This window comes from Rattus rattus, chromosome X, assembly GCF_011064425.1.
Source record: "Rattus rattus isolate New Zealand chromosome X, Rrattus_CSIRO_v1, whole genome shotgun sequence".
NCBI lineage: Eukaryota > Metazoa > Chordata > Mammalia > Rodentia > Muridae > Rattus > Rattus rattus.
In genome coordinates, this window is record NC_046172.1 from 86,975,786 (window position 1) to 86,993,240 (window position 17,455).

A 17,455-nucleotide genomic window follows, 5' to 3' on the forward strand; every position below is an offset into this window, starting at 1 on the left:
GTTTCAGGCCCATCTCTCTCTCTCTCTCTCTCTCTGTCTGCAGATCAGGATGTAAAGCTCTCAGCAGCTGATCTAGTTCCATACCTGCCTGCTTGCTGCCAGGCAGTTCTCCACCATGATGGACGGCAACTCCTACAAAAGAAACCATTTAATTAGGGGCTTTGCTTACAGTTTCAGAGGGTTAGTGTAAATTTGTATATTATTTTGGAAAACAGTATGCATGAAAGTCCCTTAAAATCGAAAAATATGTTATTTATCAATCACTTATACAAGGTGAGGTATTATGGGAATATTTTAACCTTATTTTTTTTTTTTCTGGAGCTGGGGACCGAACCCAGGGCCTTGCCCTTCCTAGGCAAACGCTCTACCACTGAGCTAAATCCCCAACCCCATATTTTAACCTTATGCTAAAAGTTTTTAAGGTTTATTTATTTTATGTGTGTGTATGAGTGTTTTGTCTGTAGGTACCATTTGCATGCCCAATACCTGAGGAGGTGGGAAAAAGACACATGATTCTCTAGAACTCAGTTTACAGGTGGTTGGGAGCTACCATGTGGCCTCTGAGAACTGAACCTGGGTCCTCTGCAAGAGCAATAGGTGCTCTTAATCACTAAACCATCTCTCTAGTCCTACATTTATTTATTTGTTTATTTATGTTGAGGTGTGGTCTGTTGCTATGTATTATAATGCTAAGTACTGGCCCTGGTTGCCTCAGGGATGAGGAGATCCTCATGTAGACCAAGTGATGCTATGTGACCTTGTACCTCAAGTTATCCCTGATTGATCAATAAAGATACCTAGAGTCTGTAGCTAAGCAGAAGACAGGTAGGTGAGGTTTCAGTTCCCAGGTTTGGGGTCTGAAGCAGGACCAGCAAAAGAGACAGAGAGAAGGTAGAGAAAGGAGAAGACGCCATGGGGTAAGTGAATCATGAAAACATGGCCATCAGGGCTGGCCAATTGGAGTAGAGTAGCCCAGGCAGAACATAGCAAGTTATAACTCAGGGTTTTTGAAAGGTAAGTAAATACTAATAGCTTGGAGGGTAAACATCTGCCCATCTCTAGTATTTTAAAGGCTTTTCATAAATAGAAAGATTTTGTGCCTTTTATCAGGGAACTATATTATCTAAGGTGGGGTAGAAACCCCAGATTATATCTCTACTACAACATATTTTATGTTTTTATTTAGTTATTTTTTGAGACAGGGTTTCTTTCTTTTAATTTATTTTTTATTGGATATTTTTATTTACATTTCAAAGGTTATTCCCTTTCCCGTTTTCCTGTCCATAAGCCCCCTATCCCATCCCCCTCCTCAAGACAGGGTTTCTCTGTGTAGCTTTGGCTGTCCTGGAACTCATTCTGTAAACCAGGCTAGCTTCAGACTTACAGAGATCCTCCTGCCTCTGCCTCCCAACTGCTGGGATGAAGGACATGTGCCACTGCTGCCCAGCTCCCTACATTTAGTGTGTGTGTGTGTGTGTGTGTGTGTGTGTGTGTGTGTGTGTGTGTGTGTGTGAGGATGCCTTGGCACATTTGTATAAGTCAAAGGACAGCTCGTAGGAGTTGTTTTCCTCTACTACTATATGGATTTCAACAATGGTACGCAGGTCAGCAGACTTGGCAGTGAGTGCCCTTACCTAAGCCATCTCACAGGCCCATCTTACCCTATTTTGAAAGGTAAGAAACAGGATATGGTTAAAAAAAACCCTGAATATCTGAAGTAATGATGCTTCAATCAAGATACTACTTGTAGTGCAGGAGAGATGGCTCAGCAGTACAGAGCAGTGGCAATTCTTCCAGAGTTCAATCCCTGGCACCCACATGGCGGCTCACAGCTGTCTAATCCAGCTCCATGTGCTTTGACACCTTTACACAGACACACATGAAAGCAGAACACTAATGAACATAAAACAAAAAATAAACCACTTTAAAAGGTGCTACTTCTATTGTTTTGTTCATAAGTTGTAAATAATTCTATGCATGGTATAGTATATGTTCTAAAAAGTTGTTTTGTTTTGTTTTTGTTTTTGTTTTTTTTTTTTTTAAGAGAGGAGCCTGGAGAAATGGCTCAGTACACAGTAGTTTTGGCTGCTCAATTTGCAACACCCACATGATGATTCCCAACCATAGTTAACTCCAATCAGGGCTCCAGCACCCTCTTTGGGCTTCCACCAGGACCAGTTATGAACATGGAACACAGTCATTCAAGTAAATAAATAAAATTTAGGGTAAAAAATAGAATTACCTTATGATACAAAATTCCAACTATTGGGTATATATTCTGCACACGCCCCAATGAAAATAGTATATAAAAGAACCTACGTCTATATTTGTGGCAGAACTACTCATAATAGTGAAGATATGAAATCAAGCTAAATACCCAGCAATGGAAATATAGATAAAACGTGTGATAAACACTTGCCATGCATTATCCCTCAGTGATTGAAAAGGATCTGGTCAGTCAGTTGTCATAGCATGGACACACCTGAAAAACAGTGTTGTAATTCTAATACGCCAGCCATCTAAAGAAAAATATTACATGTTTTCATGAATTTGAGGAACTCTACAACTGGATTCATAGCAGTTGAGAGTAAAACAATATTTACCAGAGGCTGAGGCACAAACAGATAGGACAGGGTTGGTCAAGGTAGACAGGTTGGTCTAGTGGTACAATGTTACAGTTAAGCAGGAGGGATAACAAACCCTGGTATGCTTGCAGAGTAGAGGAACTGCAGGTAGCAATAAAGCACTGTGTATTTCACGTAGGTAAAAGAGAAGACTTAATCTCTTTGATTTATCAAAGAGGACTTCTTTGATAAGTGTTTAAGGTAGTGACTACACTAATTACCTATGCTGCACAGTGTGGTGCAGACCTTCAGTCTCAGAACTTGGAAGGCAAATGAGAGCAGATCCTGTGTTTGAGGTCAGCCAGAGGCATATGGTAAGACTCTGTCTCAAAACAAACAAACAAACAAAAAATTTGAGGATTTTCCTTCCAGATACTCAAACTTGCTAGGAATCCACACCACTTATAAGGTAGGAAGAGATACATGTATCAGTAAAACACAAATTCCAGTGAAACAGATCTGACCACAAATGATCATTTCATATATGATACACCATCTTTGTAAGTTAGTTGGGGGAATAATGGACCATTTTTGTGAATGATACTGAGGAGATTTGGGTGAACATACAATGATATGAATAGCATTTTCAGACAGGAAATGTAAGTGGTCAGTTAGCCTATGAAGTGGACAGGACAGTAGATAATAAATATAGATTGAGCGTGCCTGTAAATCCAGATCAGGAAGTTGAGGCAGAGGACTCCCGAATTTGAGGCTACCTTGACATACGTAGTAGGAGCTTGTCATAAAGAGAAAATAGAGCTAAGAATAGTAGTACAACCTGTAACTCCAACATTTGGAAGGCAGATCCAGGAGGATTGATGAGTTTGTGGTTAGCATGGTCTAAAGACTGAGATCTTGTTTCAAGATAAATAAAAGAAAACAAATAAGGGAAAATTATTTATTTGTACTTATAAAAACAAACAGTAAATAATAGAATTAGTCCAATTATCATCTCAGGATACAACATTTAACTCTTTTAAAAAAAATCATTCACAATGTAAAAAAATTATCAAAATTTCTTAATCTCTCCCCTAGTGATAATTTTTTTAAAAAAGTACTTATTTTTTTATAAGAATTGATTGGTGTTTTGCCTGCATATATGTCTGTGTAAGGGTGTCAGATCCCCAAGAACTGGAGTTACTGACAGTTAAAATCTACTATGTAGGTGCTGGGGATTGAACCCAAGTCCTCTTGAAGAACAACAGCCAATGCTCTTAAACCGTGAGCCATCTCTTCAACCCCCAATAACTTTTAAACTTGTGTGTGAGTGCGTGCATGCGTGCGTGCGTGTGTGTGTCTATGTGGAGGCATGCCATGTGTGTATGCATGCCCTCAGAAGCCAGTGGTGGGCAGCAGGTCTCCTGCAGCTGTGAGCTACATCTTGTGGGTGCTGGAAACCAAACTCAGGACCTCTGGGAGAGCAGTAAGTGCTCTTAACTGCTGAGCCATCTCTCTAGCCTGTTGCAAGATTTAAAAAACCCCTTAATAGTACTGCAAGAAATAGCATACTTGGGTGTGGCAGTATATATCTATGTCATTCTCTAAGGATATGTTTAACTAAATATCAAAGAGTAGAATTACCACAGGAAAGAATTGTAGGCTGTTCTATTTATTGTTCAATAGATTTTGCCCAATTGCCCTTTATAAAAGGATTGAATTAAAATAGCCATCTCCAACAGAGTATAGGCATCTCCATAGTCCCACTAAATAGTCAATAATATTGAATTTATAAACTTTGATGCCATAGCTTAAACACAGTTGTTTTAATTTGCATGTTTTAAAAATCAAGCATTTTTATATGTTTACTGGACATTTGGATCTTTTGTTTCTCCTCTGTGAATAAATCTGTCTATATTTTTGGCACTTTTTTCTATTTGTTATTTTATTAATAATATGTACGGATATTTAAATTACAATCAGTTCTTTGGTATCTGAAGCTTATGCTTCTTTTAAAAGATGAACACAGGTTTAAATTTTTATGTTAATCAATCGATGAATTATCTTCTTTGGTAGAGAAAGTACATTTTGAATTCCGGAAACCCACTAGTAATGTTTTCAAGCATTATGGCTTTCCTGGCTCACCTCCTGAAAGGACCTCCTTCACACAGGGCCCCTCACCAGGGAGGGCCTCAAGCTGGGGTGTCATATTTCAACATTCTAAGAAGGAGGGTGCCTGGACAGTTTATATTTGGAGTATGATTCCCCAGTGGAAACAGGTGGGTGCCTGGCGACTCTTCTGCATATTTTTGCTCCTGAATTCTGGGTTTTGTGAGGGTGGTGCGCTGAAGTTATTAAGGAAGGCAGGGAGTAAAAAGACATTTCTTCTGGGGACCACTTGGAATCCTGGACCTTGTTCTTCCATTTCTAAGAGGGAAAGATCATTGATGGCCGAGCTGTTCCAACATGCCCATGGCTGCTGAAAAATGCTCAATGCTCAACCCTGACAGGGTGACCAACAGAAGAGAAATGGCACAACCTGGGGAGATGTCACCCATGCCACTGATAGGATGAAAATTCTACCTGTTAAGCCTCCTTTCTTTCTTTTTTTCTTTCTATGTGGTAGCCATTGCTCCTTTTGTGGGTGTGGTGACATTGATGTAAAAATCCAAACAAACAAACAAACAAAGATGGTTAATATCTTTGGATATTAACCTTTAAAGTCACTAGTTTGTAAAGTACTGGGTTCACTCGGTTTGGTCTTTAAAGTATCCAGAGTCTCCTGTGAAGAAGTACTCAGGCACCTGGTAGGCAAAGGTAAGTGCACTAAAACCTCAAAGGCTTTCAATTATTTCTGTAAAACTATCATGTTTTCAAATCTGAATGTCTTTCCAAAGATTAACTTGTCGATTGCATTAAAAAACGGTCTGGCTTTGTTTAGGAAAAAGAATGTATTTAAAATGTCAGCAATTGCATCTGTTTTCAGCGCTCAAAAGCAGTTTATAGTAGTTAGAAAACGTTTTTTTTTTTAAAGTGTCATAAAATTGTGTAAACGAACGAGTCTTTAAAATTTTTACAACCTGGACATTTTCATGGCTAATGAAAATGTCTTTACTGTATTTTCCCCTTACTGGGAGCGAAAATGATGTCAACAGAAAAGGGAATACAGACAAAGAAAGTAAAGGCTTTGATTGCATGGTTTTCCTTTTTCTCTAGCCGATTTGATGGTGGAATTGTTACTAAGGGAAGGCAGGTTGTATAGAGAGCCAGTGGGGAGCGTTAGTATTGTAGCCTAAGAGGAAAAGAAAGGATTCTTCAAAGATGCAGAAAAGGCTACAGCCGAGGCCTGAGAGTGGGTGGGGGTACAGACCCTTCCTAGTAACCGGAGACCGGTGAACTCCAACCGCTAGATGGTGATGACACTTGTGGGCTCTCAGATTGGAGAGCCCAGAGATGAGTGACAGGGCGGGGCGCGCTGGGACTTTGCGCACGGACGCGAGGAGGGGGTTGCCTGTGCGTACAGAAGGGGGTCCTGTTGACTGCCTTCCGACCAGTGGGGGGGTTGTGAGGAGGAGGGCGAGCGATGACGCGGGGCCCTCACGTGACCCGGAGCTGCAGAGCGACGCAGCCTTGGGTGCAGTCGTCACTCTCGTCTGGCCAACTCCCCCGCTGCCCTGCGCGCGGGGCTGGCATCGGGCCCGGGGCGAGCAGAGCAGGTGGGGCCCCGGACGGCTGCGCCACCCCCCCCTTGGGGCTGCAGCCTTTGATCCCTGAGCAATGGAGATGGATTGAGGAGGGGGATGTCCATGCTGGATCAAGTTCAAGGAGCCTTCCTCTCCGATTCTCCCGCGTCCCCCAGACCCTAGCTGAATCGGTGCTGGGGAACCCCGTGCTTTGACAGGGCCGCTGGTAGGAAGAGTCTCTAGAGGGAAATACAGAGGGAAATGTCCATCCTCTTTAATTAACTCCATCAATGGGCGTCCGCACATGTCCGCGGGCTTCCTGCTCCTTTCAGAGGAGGGACGCGCGCGCCACCGTGGCATTTGCTGAGAAAATGGTGGGCCTTAGTGCCTGGACGGCGGGCTCGGTAGGGGTGGTGTCTCAGAAGGAGGGGAGGGACCTTTGACAACCGGATTCCATAAAGGAGAGTGTTGAGATGTGTGGCCTTGGTTCTGGCCGAAGCACTCAGTGCCTTTACTCTTTCCTTTTGGACAATAGTTCGGTGTGGCTCTATTTGTGGTGAGGCGAGGGAAAAACGGAGACAGAGACAAGAGAACTGCACAGGATCTATGGAGGTTAGTGTGAGTACCAATACCGAACCATTGAAGTTCTGTATGAATTCTACGCAGCCACGTAGGCACTGTTATATTTGTATGTGTGTATGTATATATATATTTGAGTATGTATATATATATTAGCATATATTGTATTTATATATAATTAGGATGTGGGGTGGGGCTAACCTAGGAACTTTACCTAAGCTTTGTTTCCTGAACAGGCTTCGGACTTTTCCCTTAAATTCTATGGTGAACACCAACAAAGACAAAACTTTGTTCTGGATTATTTTGATTTATTTCAGATGATATTAAAAAATTCCAATTATTGTGTAAAAAGGATACTATTGTTGGATAGAGCCTTTGGGGGGATGGGATAATGATTTTGCAGAAGCGACAGCCGTTCTCCATACCTTGTATCTTGCGCTGAGACTCCTAGAGATGGCTTTCAGGGGAAGCAGATGGCAGGCTCTGATTGAAGAATCCTGGGATCCTGGGGCGTCCATCTCTTCCGCCGTCCTCCAGTTTCCAGACAGTCGTGTCTACCTGACCATCTTAATAAAGGAAATGGTGGACTTTTGAGGAAAGACCTAGAATCCTACAGGTGGTTTAAAAATAAATTTTCTCTTTTTCTCCCTTTTCACTTTTCCTCTTCCCCTCTCTATTTTATCCATTTCAGTGTAGATGAAGCCCTAGGTTACCACTGTATCTCTGAATCTCCAAAGGCAGGACGGAAGAACACAGATGTTTGGTGCTAGGCTGTCACAAGCACTCAGCGTTCAGCCTCTCCTTTTTCTTTGTTTGTTCCCAGGGCTCCTCATGTTTGAAGTAGGGCTTTTTACCCCCGAAAGAGGGGGAGACTGTTTTGGAACTGTGGAGGTTGGTATAAAGGTGGGTAGTGGCTGGGGATGACAAAAGAGGTTGGGTTGAGCTTGAAAGGACCCCAGTGGATGGCCCTTCTGCCTTGTCTATATACGGTGGATTTGCACAATGCAATGCTGCCATACAACCTGTCCGTTTCAGTGCAGGAAACAGTGGGGATATTTGAGGGACGGTGGACTGGGCTGTGACAAAGAAGCCTTGAGATGGGATCTTAAGATAGGAATACAGTGTTAAAATGGTTCAGGACTCTGGCAATGCAAACATTGTAACCAAGAATTGAGGTGTTTGTTCTACTAAGGTCAATGTTCCCATGACTTCCTGTTTATCTATCTATGTGTCTATAGATCCTTCTGTATGTCTGCTTCAGAGGCTGAGATTCATGGAAGCAAGGGAGAAAAGAGGAAATTATCTCTGACCAGGATAACTGGTAAGAGGGAGGGACGTGCCTGCTATGTCTCTAATGTGGGTTAGTGGAGACCAGTATGCATTCCAAAAGAGACAGTCAGGAGGGGCTTCTTATTCTGTTTTACGGCCATTTTTCTCACTATTCCTGATATTTACCCCAAACCTTTACCTTGATTCTGGTCTATGGAAAAGAGTATTATAGCACCTAAGGAAATTGGACAAATTGAAAGGATAAATTGCTGATAATATGACTGCTCCATCAAGAACAAACTCCTCTCTGTGTCTCCCTTTGTCTTCATTTCTCTAGGTCTAAAGGTCTCATGACTCTATACTTCAGAGTGCGTCACCAAGCAAAAGAAGGATAGAAGTGGCAACTTCGTTCATTCCAGGTTTGTATGAGCGGGGACCTGTAATAATAATGATAACCATTATTACATAGGAGATCCCTTACAAATCTAGTCCTGAGACTTTCTGTCCCTCGTCCACTCACTATTAGCCCTCCTGCCATCCTTGACTCAATTCATTTGGCATATGAAAATGGCTGGGCATTGGGGAGCGTAGGAAGAAATGAAATAAGGGGTGAAAATTTTGCCAACCATCCTCTTCTAACAAGTTCATTCCTACCCTTTCCGGTTCCTGTTTATATCTATTTGAATAATGCCGGAGAGTTAGAAGAGACGGTTAAATTCATTTCTTCTTCCACTTCTGGTCTCTACTTCCAGGGGCAGCTCTGCTGGCCTTTAAGTGATTAAAGCACCATTGCCCAGACACACCATCCTCTTTCCCTAGCCCTAGTGAGCCCTCTATACATTGTCCGTGCCTTTCAGCAGGGGAGATTATGGGCGTGTTCAGGATGTGGGCTGGGCCACTGCAGGACTGGTGATCTGGGCTGGTACCTGCTACTGCATTTACAGATTAACCAAGGGAAGAACACAGAGTGTGAGCGGACTTGCCAGAAATGGGTCCAGAATCGAGACGGAGACTATGGTTGGGGAACAGAACCAGACCTTGGCCACAAGTGAAGCCATGGCTGGAAGAGAGGCTGAGACTAGAATCAAGACTGAACCAGAATCTGGAGAAGGAGGTGAGCCTGTGGCTGAAGTAGACTTCAAGGTCCCTGTTCTAGTTAGACCCAGTGACAATTGTCAGGCCAAGACAATGCTTGAGGAAGAGATAGAGACCCAGTCTGAGACCAGTTCATTGGTGGAAACTGTGGTCATGGCAGAGGCAGTGACTTTGACTGAATCCACATCCCAAGCCAAGGAAGTAACCATGAAAGAGGCAGTTACACAAACTGATGCCGAGGCTGAGGCAGTAGGCAAGAAAGAGGCAGTGACTCAGACCAAAGCTAAAGCTTGGGCAATGGCTGGCAGGGCAGAGGTCAAGAAAGAAGCGATGACCCAGACCAAAGCAGAAGCTCATACATTGGATGAAAAAGAGACAGAGATTAACAGAGTGACAGTGACACAGAGTGAGGTCTTGGCAGTGACCAAGGAAGTAGTCAAGATTGGAAGCATGAATGAGACTGGAATTGTGGCTGAAGCCACGATGAGGTCCCTGGACGAGACTGTGGCTGTGCCTAGGACTCAAGCTGAGGCTAGGCTTGATGCCACAGTTGCTACTAAGGAGAATCCTAATGATTTGTCTGTTGTAGTGGCTGGAGTGGCCATGAAGTCCTATGCACAGTCTCAGGCTGTGACCATAGTCAAAAGTGATGATATGGCTGGTGCCAAGACTGACAGCCAGGAGGATCTCAGAAACATGCCTAAGGCAGGGTCTGGAGTAGATATGAAGGCTTCTGGTCAGCCTCATACTGCTGCCAACATTCTGACTGAAGCTGTGCCAGGGGCAAAGAATGATGCTTGGGACAATGCAAATGACATTTGTGAAGCAGAGACAGATATAAGAACTTGTATAATACAACCTGAGACTGTGGCCAAGACAGAGGCTGAGGCAACGTCTGGTGCCATGATGGACGGTGGGGAAGCTGCCAGTGTTAAGGCAATGACTGATGCTGACGTAACACATACTCAGCCTCAAACTGTAACCAGTGATCAGACTGAAGCCATGCCTGATGCCAAGGTTAAGGGTAGAGGTAATGCCAGTGCACTGGCTAAAGCAGGGGCCAAGGCAAACACCAAAACCAATTTGCAGACTGATGCCTTGTCTGATCCCGGGGATAAAAACCGAAGTGATAACAATGTCATGGCTAAGGCAGAGACTGGTATAGACATGGTTTCCCCTACCCAGACTGAGCCTGTAGCCAATGTCCAGGGTGATGACTTGCCAGATGGCAAAATCAAGGCTAAGGACAATGCCAATACCACATCTAAGGAAGGAGCTCAGGCTACGGCCCAGAGCCAGGGTGAAGCCTTACCTAATACTAAAGGTAAGGCTAGAGGTAAAGCCAAAGCCAAGTGTAAGGCAGCAGCTGCGACGGACACGAAAACGTGTGCACAGCCTCAGGCTGGGACCAAAGCTGAGGCCTTGTCTGATTCCAAGGTTGATAGCAAAAGTGACTCTAATGCTGTTTCTAAAGCAGGGGCAAAGGCAGACCAGAAAGCCTGTGGTCAGCCACAGCCTGTGGTCAATTGCCAGAATGAGGTCTTGCCTGGTACTAAGAATAAGGTCAAGGGCAATCCGAATCCTATGCCTAAGACAGAGGCTGGGACAGCTCCAACAAGCTCTGCCCAGACTAATGTTGTGAGCAATTCCCAAGGTGAGACCACCCCTGGAGCCAAGAATAAGGCCAAGGGTAATCGGAATTCTGTGCCTAAAGCAGGGGCTGGGCCAGATACAACGGTTCTGCCCAGTCCCAGACTGTAGCCAGTTCCCACAGTGAGGCCTTACCCGGTGCCAAGAATAAAGTTAAGAGCAATCCCAATGTGCCTAAGGCAGAGGCTGGGGTCGGCGCCTGTCCCCAGTCTGTGGCTGCTTCCCAGGGTATTGCCTTGACTGGTACCAAGACTAAGGTCAAGGGCAATTCTAATGCTGTGTCTAAACAAGATACTGGGGCAGGTACAATGGGCTCTGTCCATGCCAAGGCTGTGGCAAATTCCCAGGGTGAGACCTTACCTGGTTCCAAGAATAAGGTCAAGGGTAATTCCAATGCTGTGCCTAAGGCAGAAGCTGGGGCAGGTACAACAGACTGTATTCAGCCCCAGGCTGAGGCCTCGCTTGGTGCCAGAAATAAGGCTAGGGGTAATTCCAGTTCTGTGCCTAAGGCAGAGTCTGGGGCGAGTACAATACTGGCTTTGGCTTCTTCCCAGGCAGAGGCCTTGCTTGGTGCCAGAAATAAGGTCAGGGGTAGTTCCAATGCTACACCTAAGGCAGAGGCTGGGGTAGGTTCAAGGGGCTCTGCCCAGTCCCAGGCTGTGGTCAGTTCACAGAATGAAACCTTGCTTGGTGCCAGGAATAAGATTAGGTCCAATGCTGGTACTAAATCAGGAGCAAGAACAGGTACAAGGAGCTCTGCTCAGCCCCAGGCTGTAGTCAGTTCTCAGAATGAAGCTTTGCTTGGGGCAAGGGATAAAGGTCTGTCCAGCTCGCAGGTAGAAGCCACTGCAGACAATAGGATCTACGCAAAGCCCATGGTAGCGGCTGTGCCCACTTCTGAAATGGTGACTGTGGCAGGTACCCAGCCTAACATTCATGATTACTACTGGAATGGGATTGGTGTTGAGGATTGGATTGCTGCTGAGCGGTGGATCAAATTTAGGTTTCAGACTATAGATGGAGACTGGGGAGAATAGTGTATCCTGGACTGAGGGATGACAGTGGAGCCAGTATTGGGCCCTGGAGTGGGGCTAATGACAAGGCTGGCATTGTGAGCTCCTGGGCTGTGGCTTGTGATGACACTAGCATTAAGTCCTGGACTGGGGCTAGGACGGAGAATGAGGTTGCTCTTGGGTCCTGGGTAAGTGCTGGTGACCAGGCCAGTGGAGCACTCTGGGCAGGAGCTCAGACGAGTGAGGGGACCTGGGTTGGAGACAAAGCCACTGCAGCTTCCTGGACTGGGGCTGAGAACCAGATCACTGCAGGTTCTTGGGTTGTCTCTGGAAACCAGGCCATTGCTGGGCCCTGGGCTGTGAGTCAGGTTAGTGATGGGTCGTGGCCTACAGTCCAGGCCAGTGGAGTATCCTGGGTTGTGGATCAGGCTACTGGGACCTGGACTGTGGCTGAGAACCAGACTGGTGCAGTGTCTTGGGCTGGAGCTGGCAATATAGTTAGTATTGGATACTGGACTGGGGCTGTAGACCAGACCAATGCAGTGTCCTGGACAGGGACTACTGATCAGGTTGGTGGTGAGGCTAAGCCGAGGTTTGAAGATCAGGCCAGTGAAAAGGGGTCTTGGACTGTAGTTCAGACTAGTGGAGAGTCCAGGTTGGGATCTGAGGATCAGTCGAGTGGAAGGTCTTGGACTGAGGCTGTAGACCAAAGCAGTGCAGCATCCAGGCTTGGGAACTGTAGATCCAGCTGCTGGTACATCCTGGGTTGGAACTGGGGAGCAGGCTGTTGGAGGATCTACATCAGGGTCTGCAGAGCAGTCTGGTAGTGGCTCATGGGCTGGCACTAGGAATCTGGCTGGGGAAAGATCTTGGACTGGGACTGGTGATCAGCCAGATGGTGCAACCAAACCTGGTTTTGAGAATCAGACTAGTGATGAAGGGTCTTGGACTGGCACTATTGGCCAGCCTAGTGGAGGTTCCAAGTCAGTGTCTGAGGACCAGTCTGCTGCGAGATCCTGGACAGATTCTGGCGACCAACTCAGTGGAGGATTCTTGGTTGGGCCTTTGGACCAGGCTAGCTCAGAGTCTCAGCCTGTCTCTGGAGAAATGGCTGCTAGTGGAGTAGATCAGTCTAGTGGAGGAGGATGCTGGACTGGATCTGGGGACCAGTCTGGCGGAGAATCTAGGCTGGGTCCCAGGGACCAATCGAATGGAGAGTCTTGGCCTGGCACTGGAGATCAGACCAGTGGATGGTACTGTACTTACAGTGGGACTCAGAATATTGGAGGTGGCTCTTGGGTTGGGCCCGGGACTCAGGATGTTGGAGGGTCAAAGCCAGTGCACATGAACCAGACTAGTGGTGGGGCCTGGCTTGGCACTGGGCCTCAGGTCAGTGCAGTGTCCTGGACTGGTGATCAAGTTGGTGGCTGTCCCAAACCTGGATTTGAGGATCAGAGCATTGGAGGAGGATTCTGGGCTGGTGCTGGGGACCAGACCACTGGAGGATCCAGGCCAGCTGTGTCTGAGGATCAGTCTAGTGCAGGAGTTTCCTGGGGTGGCACTGGTGGTCATGTTATTGGAGGGTCCACTGATCAGTCCAGTGGTGGGTCCTGGCCTGGTATGGGGAATCAGGTCAGTGGAGGGTCTTGGATTGGGCCTGTGGATCAGACTAGTGGCTGTACTAAATCTGGATTTGAAGATCAGTCATGTGGAGGAGGCTCCTGGTCTGGCGCTGGGGACCAGACTAGTGGAGAATCCTGGCCTGGGTCTAGGGCTAGTAATGAAGCCAGTGGAGGATCTAGGCTAGACTCTCAAGACCAGGCCGGTGGAGGGTCCTGGGTTAGGTCTGAGGATCAGGCCAGTGGAAGATTCCTTGTCAGTGCTGAGGTGGAGGCTAATGAAGGATTTTGGTTTGGGCCCGGGAGTGAGGCCTTTATAGGGTCTTGGTGCTGGACAGAAGAGGCTACTATTTTGCCTGTAGCTGAGATGAAAGAGGAGGCCAGTACTGAATCCACGTCAGGGACTAGGGAAGAAACCATCATTAGTTCTGGTGTAGGGGATGAAAAGAAGACTAGTGCTGAATCCTGGGCCAGGTCTGAAGAGACAGCATTTCCAGGCACCTGTGCTGGCAGTGAGACCGACACTGTGGCTGGAGCTCAGGCTGAAGTTGAGCCTGCATCAAAGGCTAGACCTGAGGCTGCGGCTGAGGCTGAGATTGCGGTTGAGCCTGAGGCTGAGATTGTGGTTGAGCCTGAGGCTGAGATTGTGGTTGAGCCTGAGGCTGAGATTGCGGTTGAGCCTGAGGCTGAGATTGCGGTTGAGCCTGAGGCTGAGATTGCGGTTGAGGCCGAGATTGCGGTTGAGGCTGAGGTGCGAGGGACTAGGGCTGAGGCTGGGGCAGCAGTTGCAACTGATTCTGAAGCCGGAGCTGAGACAGGGGCTAGAGTTGAGGCAGGGGCTGCAGCTGAAGCTGGAATGGGGTTTTGGCCCTGGAATGGAGATGGCACCACTAAAGGGTCTAGGCTTGGAGCGGAGGCTGAGGCTGGACTTGGGGGAGGAGCAGAGGCTGACACCGAGACTGAGAATAGCATGGGATTTTGGTTCTGGAATGGAGATGCAGCTACTAAAGAGTCTAAGCTTGGTACAGAGGCTAAAGCCGAGGCTGGAATTGGAACAGGGACAGGGACAGAGCCAGAGACAGGGACAGGGACAGGGACAGGGACAGGGACAGGGACAGGGACAGGAGTGGGTGTGGGGGCAGAGGCTGTGGCTGAGACTAGCATGGGATTTTGGTTCTGGGATGGAGATGGAGGCACTAAAGGGTCTAGCCTTGGGACTGAGGCTGAGGCTGGAGTTGGGACAGGAGCTCAGGCTGGGGCAGAGGCTGTGGCTGAGGCCAGCATGGAATTTTGGTCCTGGGATGGGGATCAAGCTACTAAAGGGTCTAGGCTTGGGGTTGAGCCTGAGCCTGGGGCTGGAGTTGTGGCTGAGGCTGGGGCTGAGACCAGTATGGGGTTTTGGTTTTGGAATCAAAACTCAACCACTAAAGGGTCTGGGCTTGGGGCTGAGGCTGGGAATGGCTTAGGGTCTTGGACTTTATCTACAAATGTAAATGATGATGAAGATGAGGAGGAGGATGAACTAAGTAGAGAATCCAGCCCTGGTATTGAAGAGATCAGTCTAAGAACCCTATTCGGGGCCGAGAGAGAGGACAGTAATGACCTTAGATCTACAAATGAAAAAGACGTTAATTCTGAATCTGGGACTGGGGATAAGGCTGACGACACTAAAGGGCAGTTTGATGCTGCTAATGGAGTTGACATAAGGTCCTGGTTCTATACTGGTAATGAAAGCAGATGTGAAAATGAGTCTTCATCTCAGGTGAAAGCCAAAAAGACAACGGAATCAAGGGGTATATATCCATCCATGGTCCCTGGGGCAGGAATGGGTGTATGGGATGGAGCCATTGTTTGTTCGGAAAGCAAGTTATTACACAAAACCAGCTTTCCAGGGGAAGATGGCTTCAGAAGGCAAGTCAATCCTGGAGTCAAGGTGCACTCGTGCAACTGCCGCTGTAAACGTACGGTCAATCTGGATCCACACGATCTTGAAAAACTCATCTGCATGATCGAAATGACTGAAGATCCTTCTGTTCACGAAATAGCCACCAATGCTCTGTATAACAGTGCTGATTATCCTTATCCCCAGGAAATTGATCGGAATATAGGTGGAATTTCAGTTATCCAAAGCTTATTGAGCAATCCCTATCCCAATGTCCGGCAAAAGGCTTTAAATGCACTGAATAACCTCTCAGTTGCTGCTGAAAACCATAGAAAGGTTAAGACATATTTAAGTCAAGTATGTGAAGATACTGTCACTTATCCCTTGAATTCAAATGTGCAAGTGGCTGGACTCAGATTGATAAGGCACCTGACTATTACTAGTGAGTATCAGCATATGGTTACCAATTATATTTCAGAGTTTCTCCGTTTGTTGGCTCTGGGAAGCGGAGAAACTAAAGACCATGTTTTAGGAATGCTTGTGAATTTCTCTAAAAATCCATCCATGACAAGAGACCTGCTAATTGCCAACGCACCAACAGCACTGATCAACATTTTTAGCAAGAAAGAGACGAAAGAAAATATCCTTAATGCTCTTTTACTTTTTGAAAATATAAACCATCATTTTAAGAAAAGAGGGAAAACATATCCCCAAGACCGCTTCAGTAAAACCTCCCTTTATTTCCTGTTTCAACGACCTAAAGCCTGTGCCAAGAAACTTAGAGCCTTAGCAGCAGATTGTAGTGACCCAGAGGTGAAAGAAAAAGTTGAGGTATTGATAAATAAACTCTGACTGTCTATCCGTTTCCCCAAAAGTTTGAGTAATGTTTTGTTTTTGCCTCCTGGACATGATGCACACTGTACCTTGCATTAGAACTTTGAAACTGATGTTGCCTACGAGGATCTAGAGCTGGACAGTTTGATGAACACCAAATGAGTTCCCGCCTGTGCTGAAAATACATGTGTCAATTTTTATCTTGTCTGGATTGAGATATTTTTAGTATGCTTCATGAGCAAAAGCCAACCGATTCTTCATAAGTAAGGTAATCTTTGGTCCTTTGTGTGGACTTATGTTTATACATTTGAGACTTTATTTTTGTGTCATCAATAAACTTGTGTGTTTTAAGAAGTGGAAGAAGAGATGTTGTGTTCATTCTTGGCTTTATGATCTGTTCACAAAGATAAGATATATGGCAATCAAATCAGGAGTCACAGACTGCTGGGCTGTTGGTCACACACAGCTGCTTCCTATTAGTGCTTAGAGACAGCAAAAACTGCTGCACAATGTGTCAGTACCCAGGGGCTGCTTTATGGAAAAGGAAGTCTTTTCAAGCAAACCGTTGGGAAAGGTCAAAAAGGCCATTTGAGGAAGAAAGACAAGGAAGTGGGAATCCAGTTCTGGCTAGCCTTGGGTAGAATGTTTGAGCAGGGCCGTGAGAGGAAATAAAAGAGAGGAAATTCGCCTGGCTTCTGTCTACAGAGCACCTCTGATTGCTAATCTAGAGTGTTTGAATCTTATATCTATCCCTTAGAAACATCAAGGACTTCCACGACCAGAGGCTGGAAGGAAAGTAAAATGATTGGTTTGTGTTCAGCATGTGTCCAAAGTTGGAGTGAGGACAAGAATGGTGACTAGAGATAGGCAAACAAGCTAGGCAGCTACCACCATAGCCAAGGCATGAGATGATAAACGTCTGAAATGTCATTCATTCCTGTGGGATTGTAAGGATAGCAAATAAGTGAGCTATCTCTCCTTTGTGACTCACTATGTAGTCAAGGCTGGCCTTGAATTCCTGTCAATCCTCTAACCTCAGCTTTCCAAGTATTGGAAGGGTAGGCCTGAGTCACTGTGCCTTGGGTCAGAAGGCCTTGTAATGAGTAGGTGCTCCAACCTATTCTGGGGACAAAGAAAAAGAATCAGTTTTCTTTTAGGGTTGTGGAGTCCATGGGAACGTGTCCTCTTTCATAGCCACCTCTGGTGTCTATAGAAGTATGTAATAAAATAATTTTGACTTAATAAGAAACTATAGTTGAAAGAAAATAAA

At 46.0% G+C, this 17,455-nt stretch overlaps 1 protein-coding gene across 1 annotated transcript; it reads left to right on the forward strand.

Annotated features, from left to right (window-relative positions):
• The first annotated feature begins 6,144 nt into the window (after positions 1-6,144).
• Armcx4 (armadillo repeat containing X-linked 4) lies at positions 6,145-16,548 on the forward strand. Its single transcript, XM_032889443.1, is given in 8 exon segments — positions 6,145-6,277; positions 7,647-7,718; positions 8,922-10,919; positions 10,922-11,865; positions 11,867-11,890; positions 11,892-12,578; positions 12,580-14,058; positions 14,173-16,548. Coding segments are annotated over 8 exon segments (7,368 nt in total). The 3' UTR covers positions 16,204-16,548.
• The last annotated feature ends 907 nt before the right edge of the window (positions 16,549-17,455 follow it).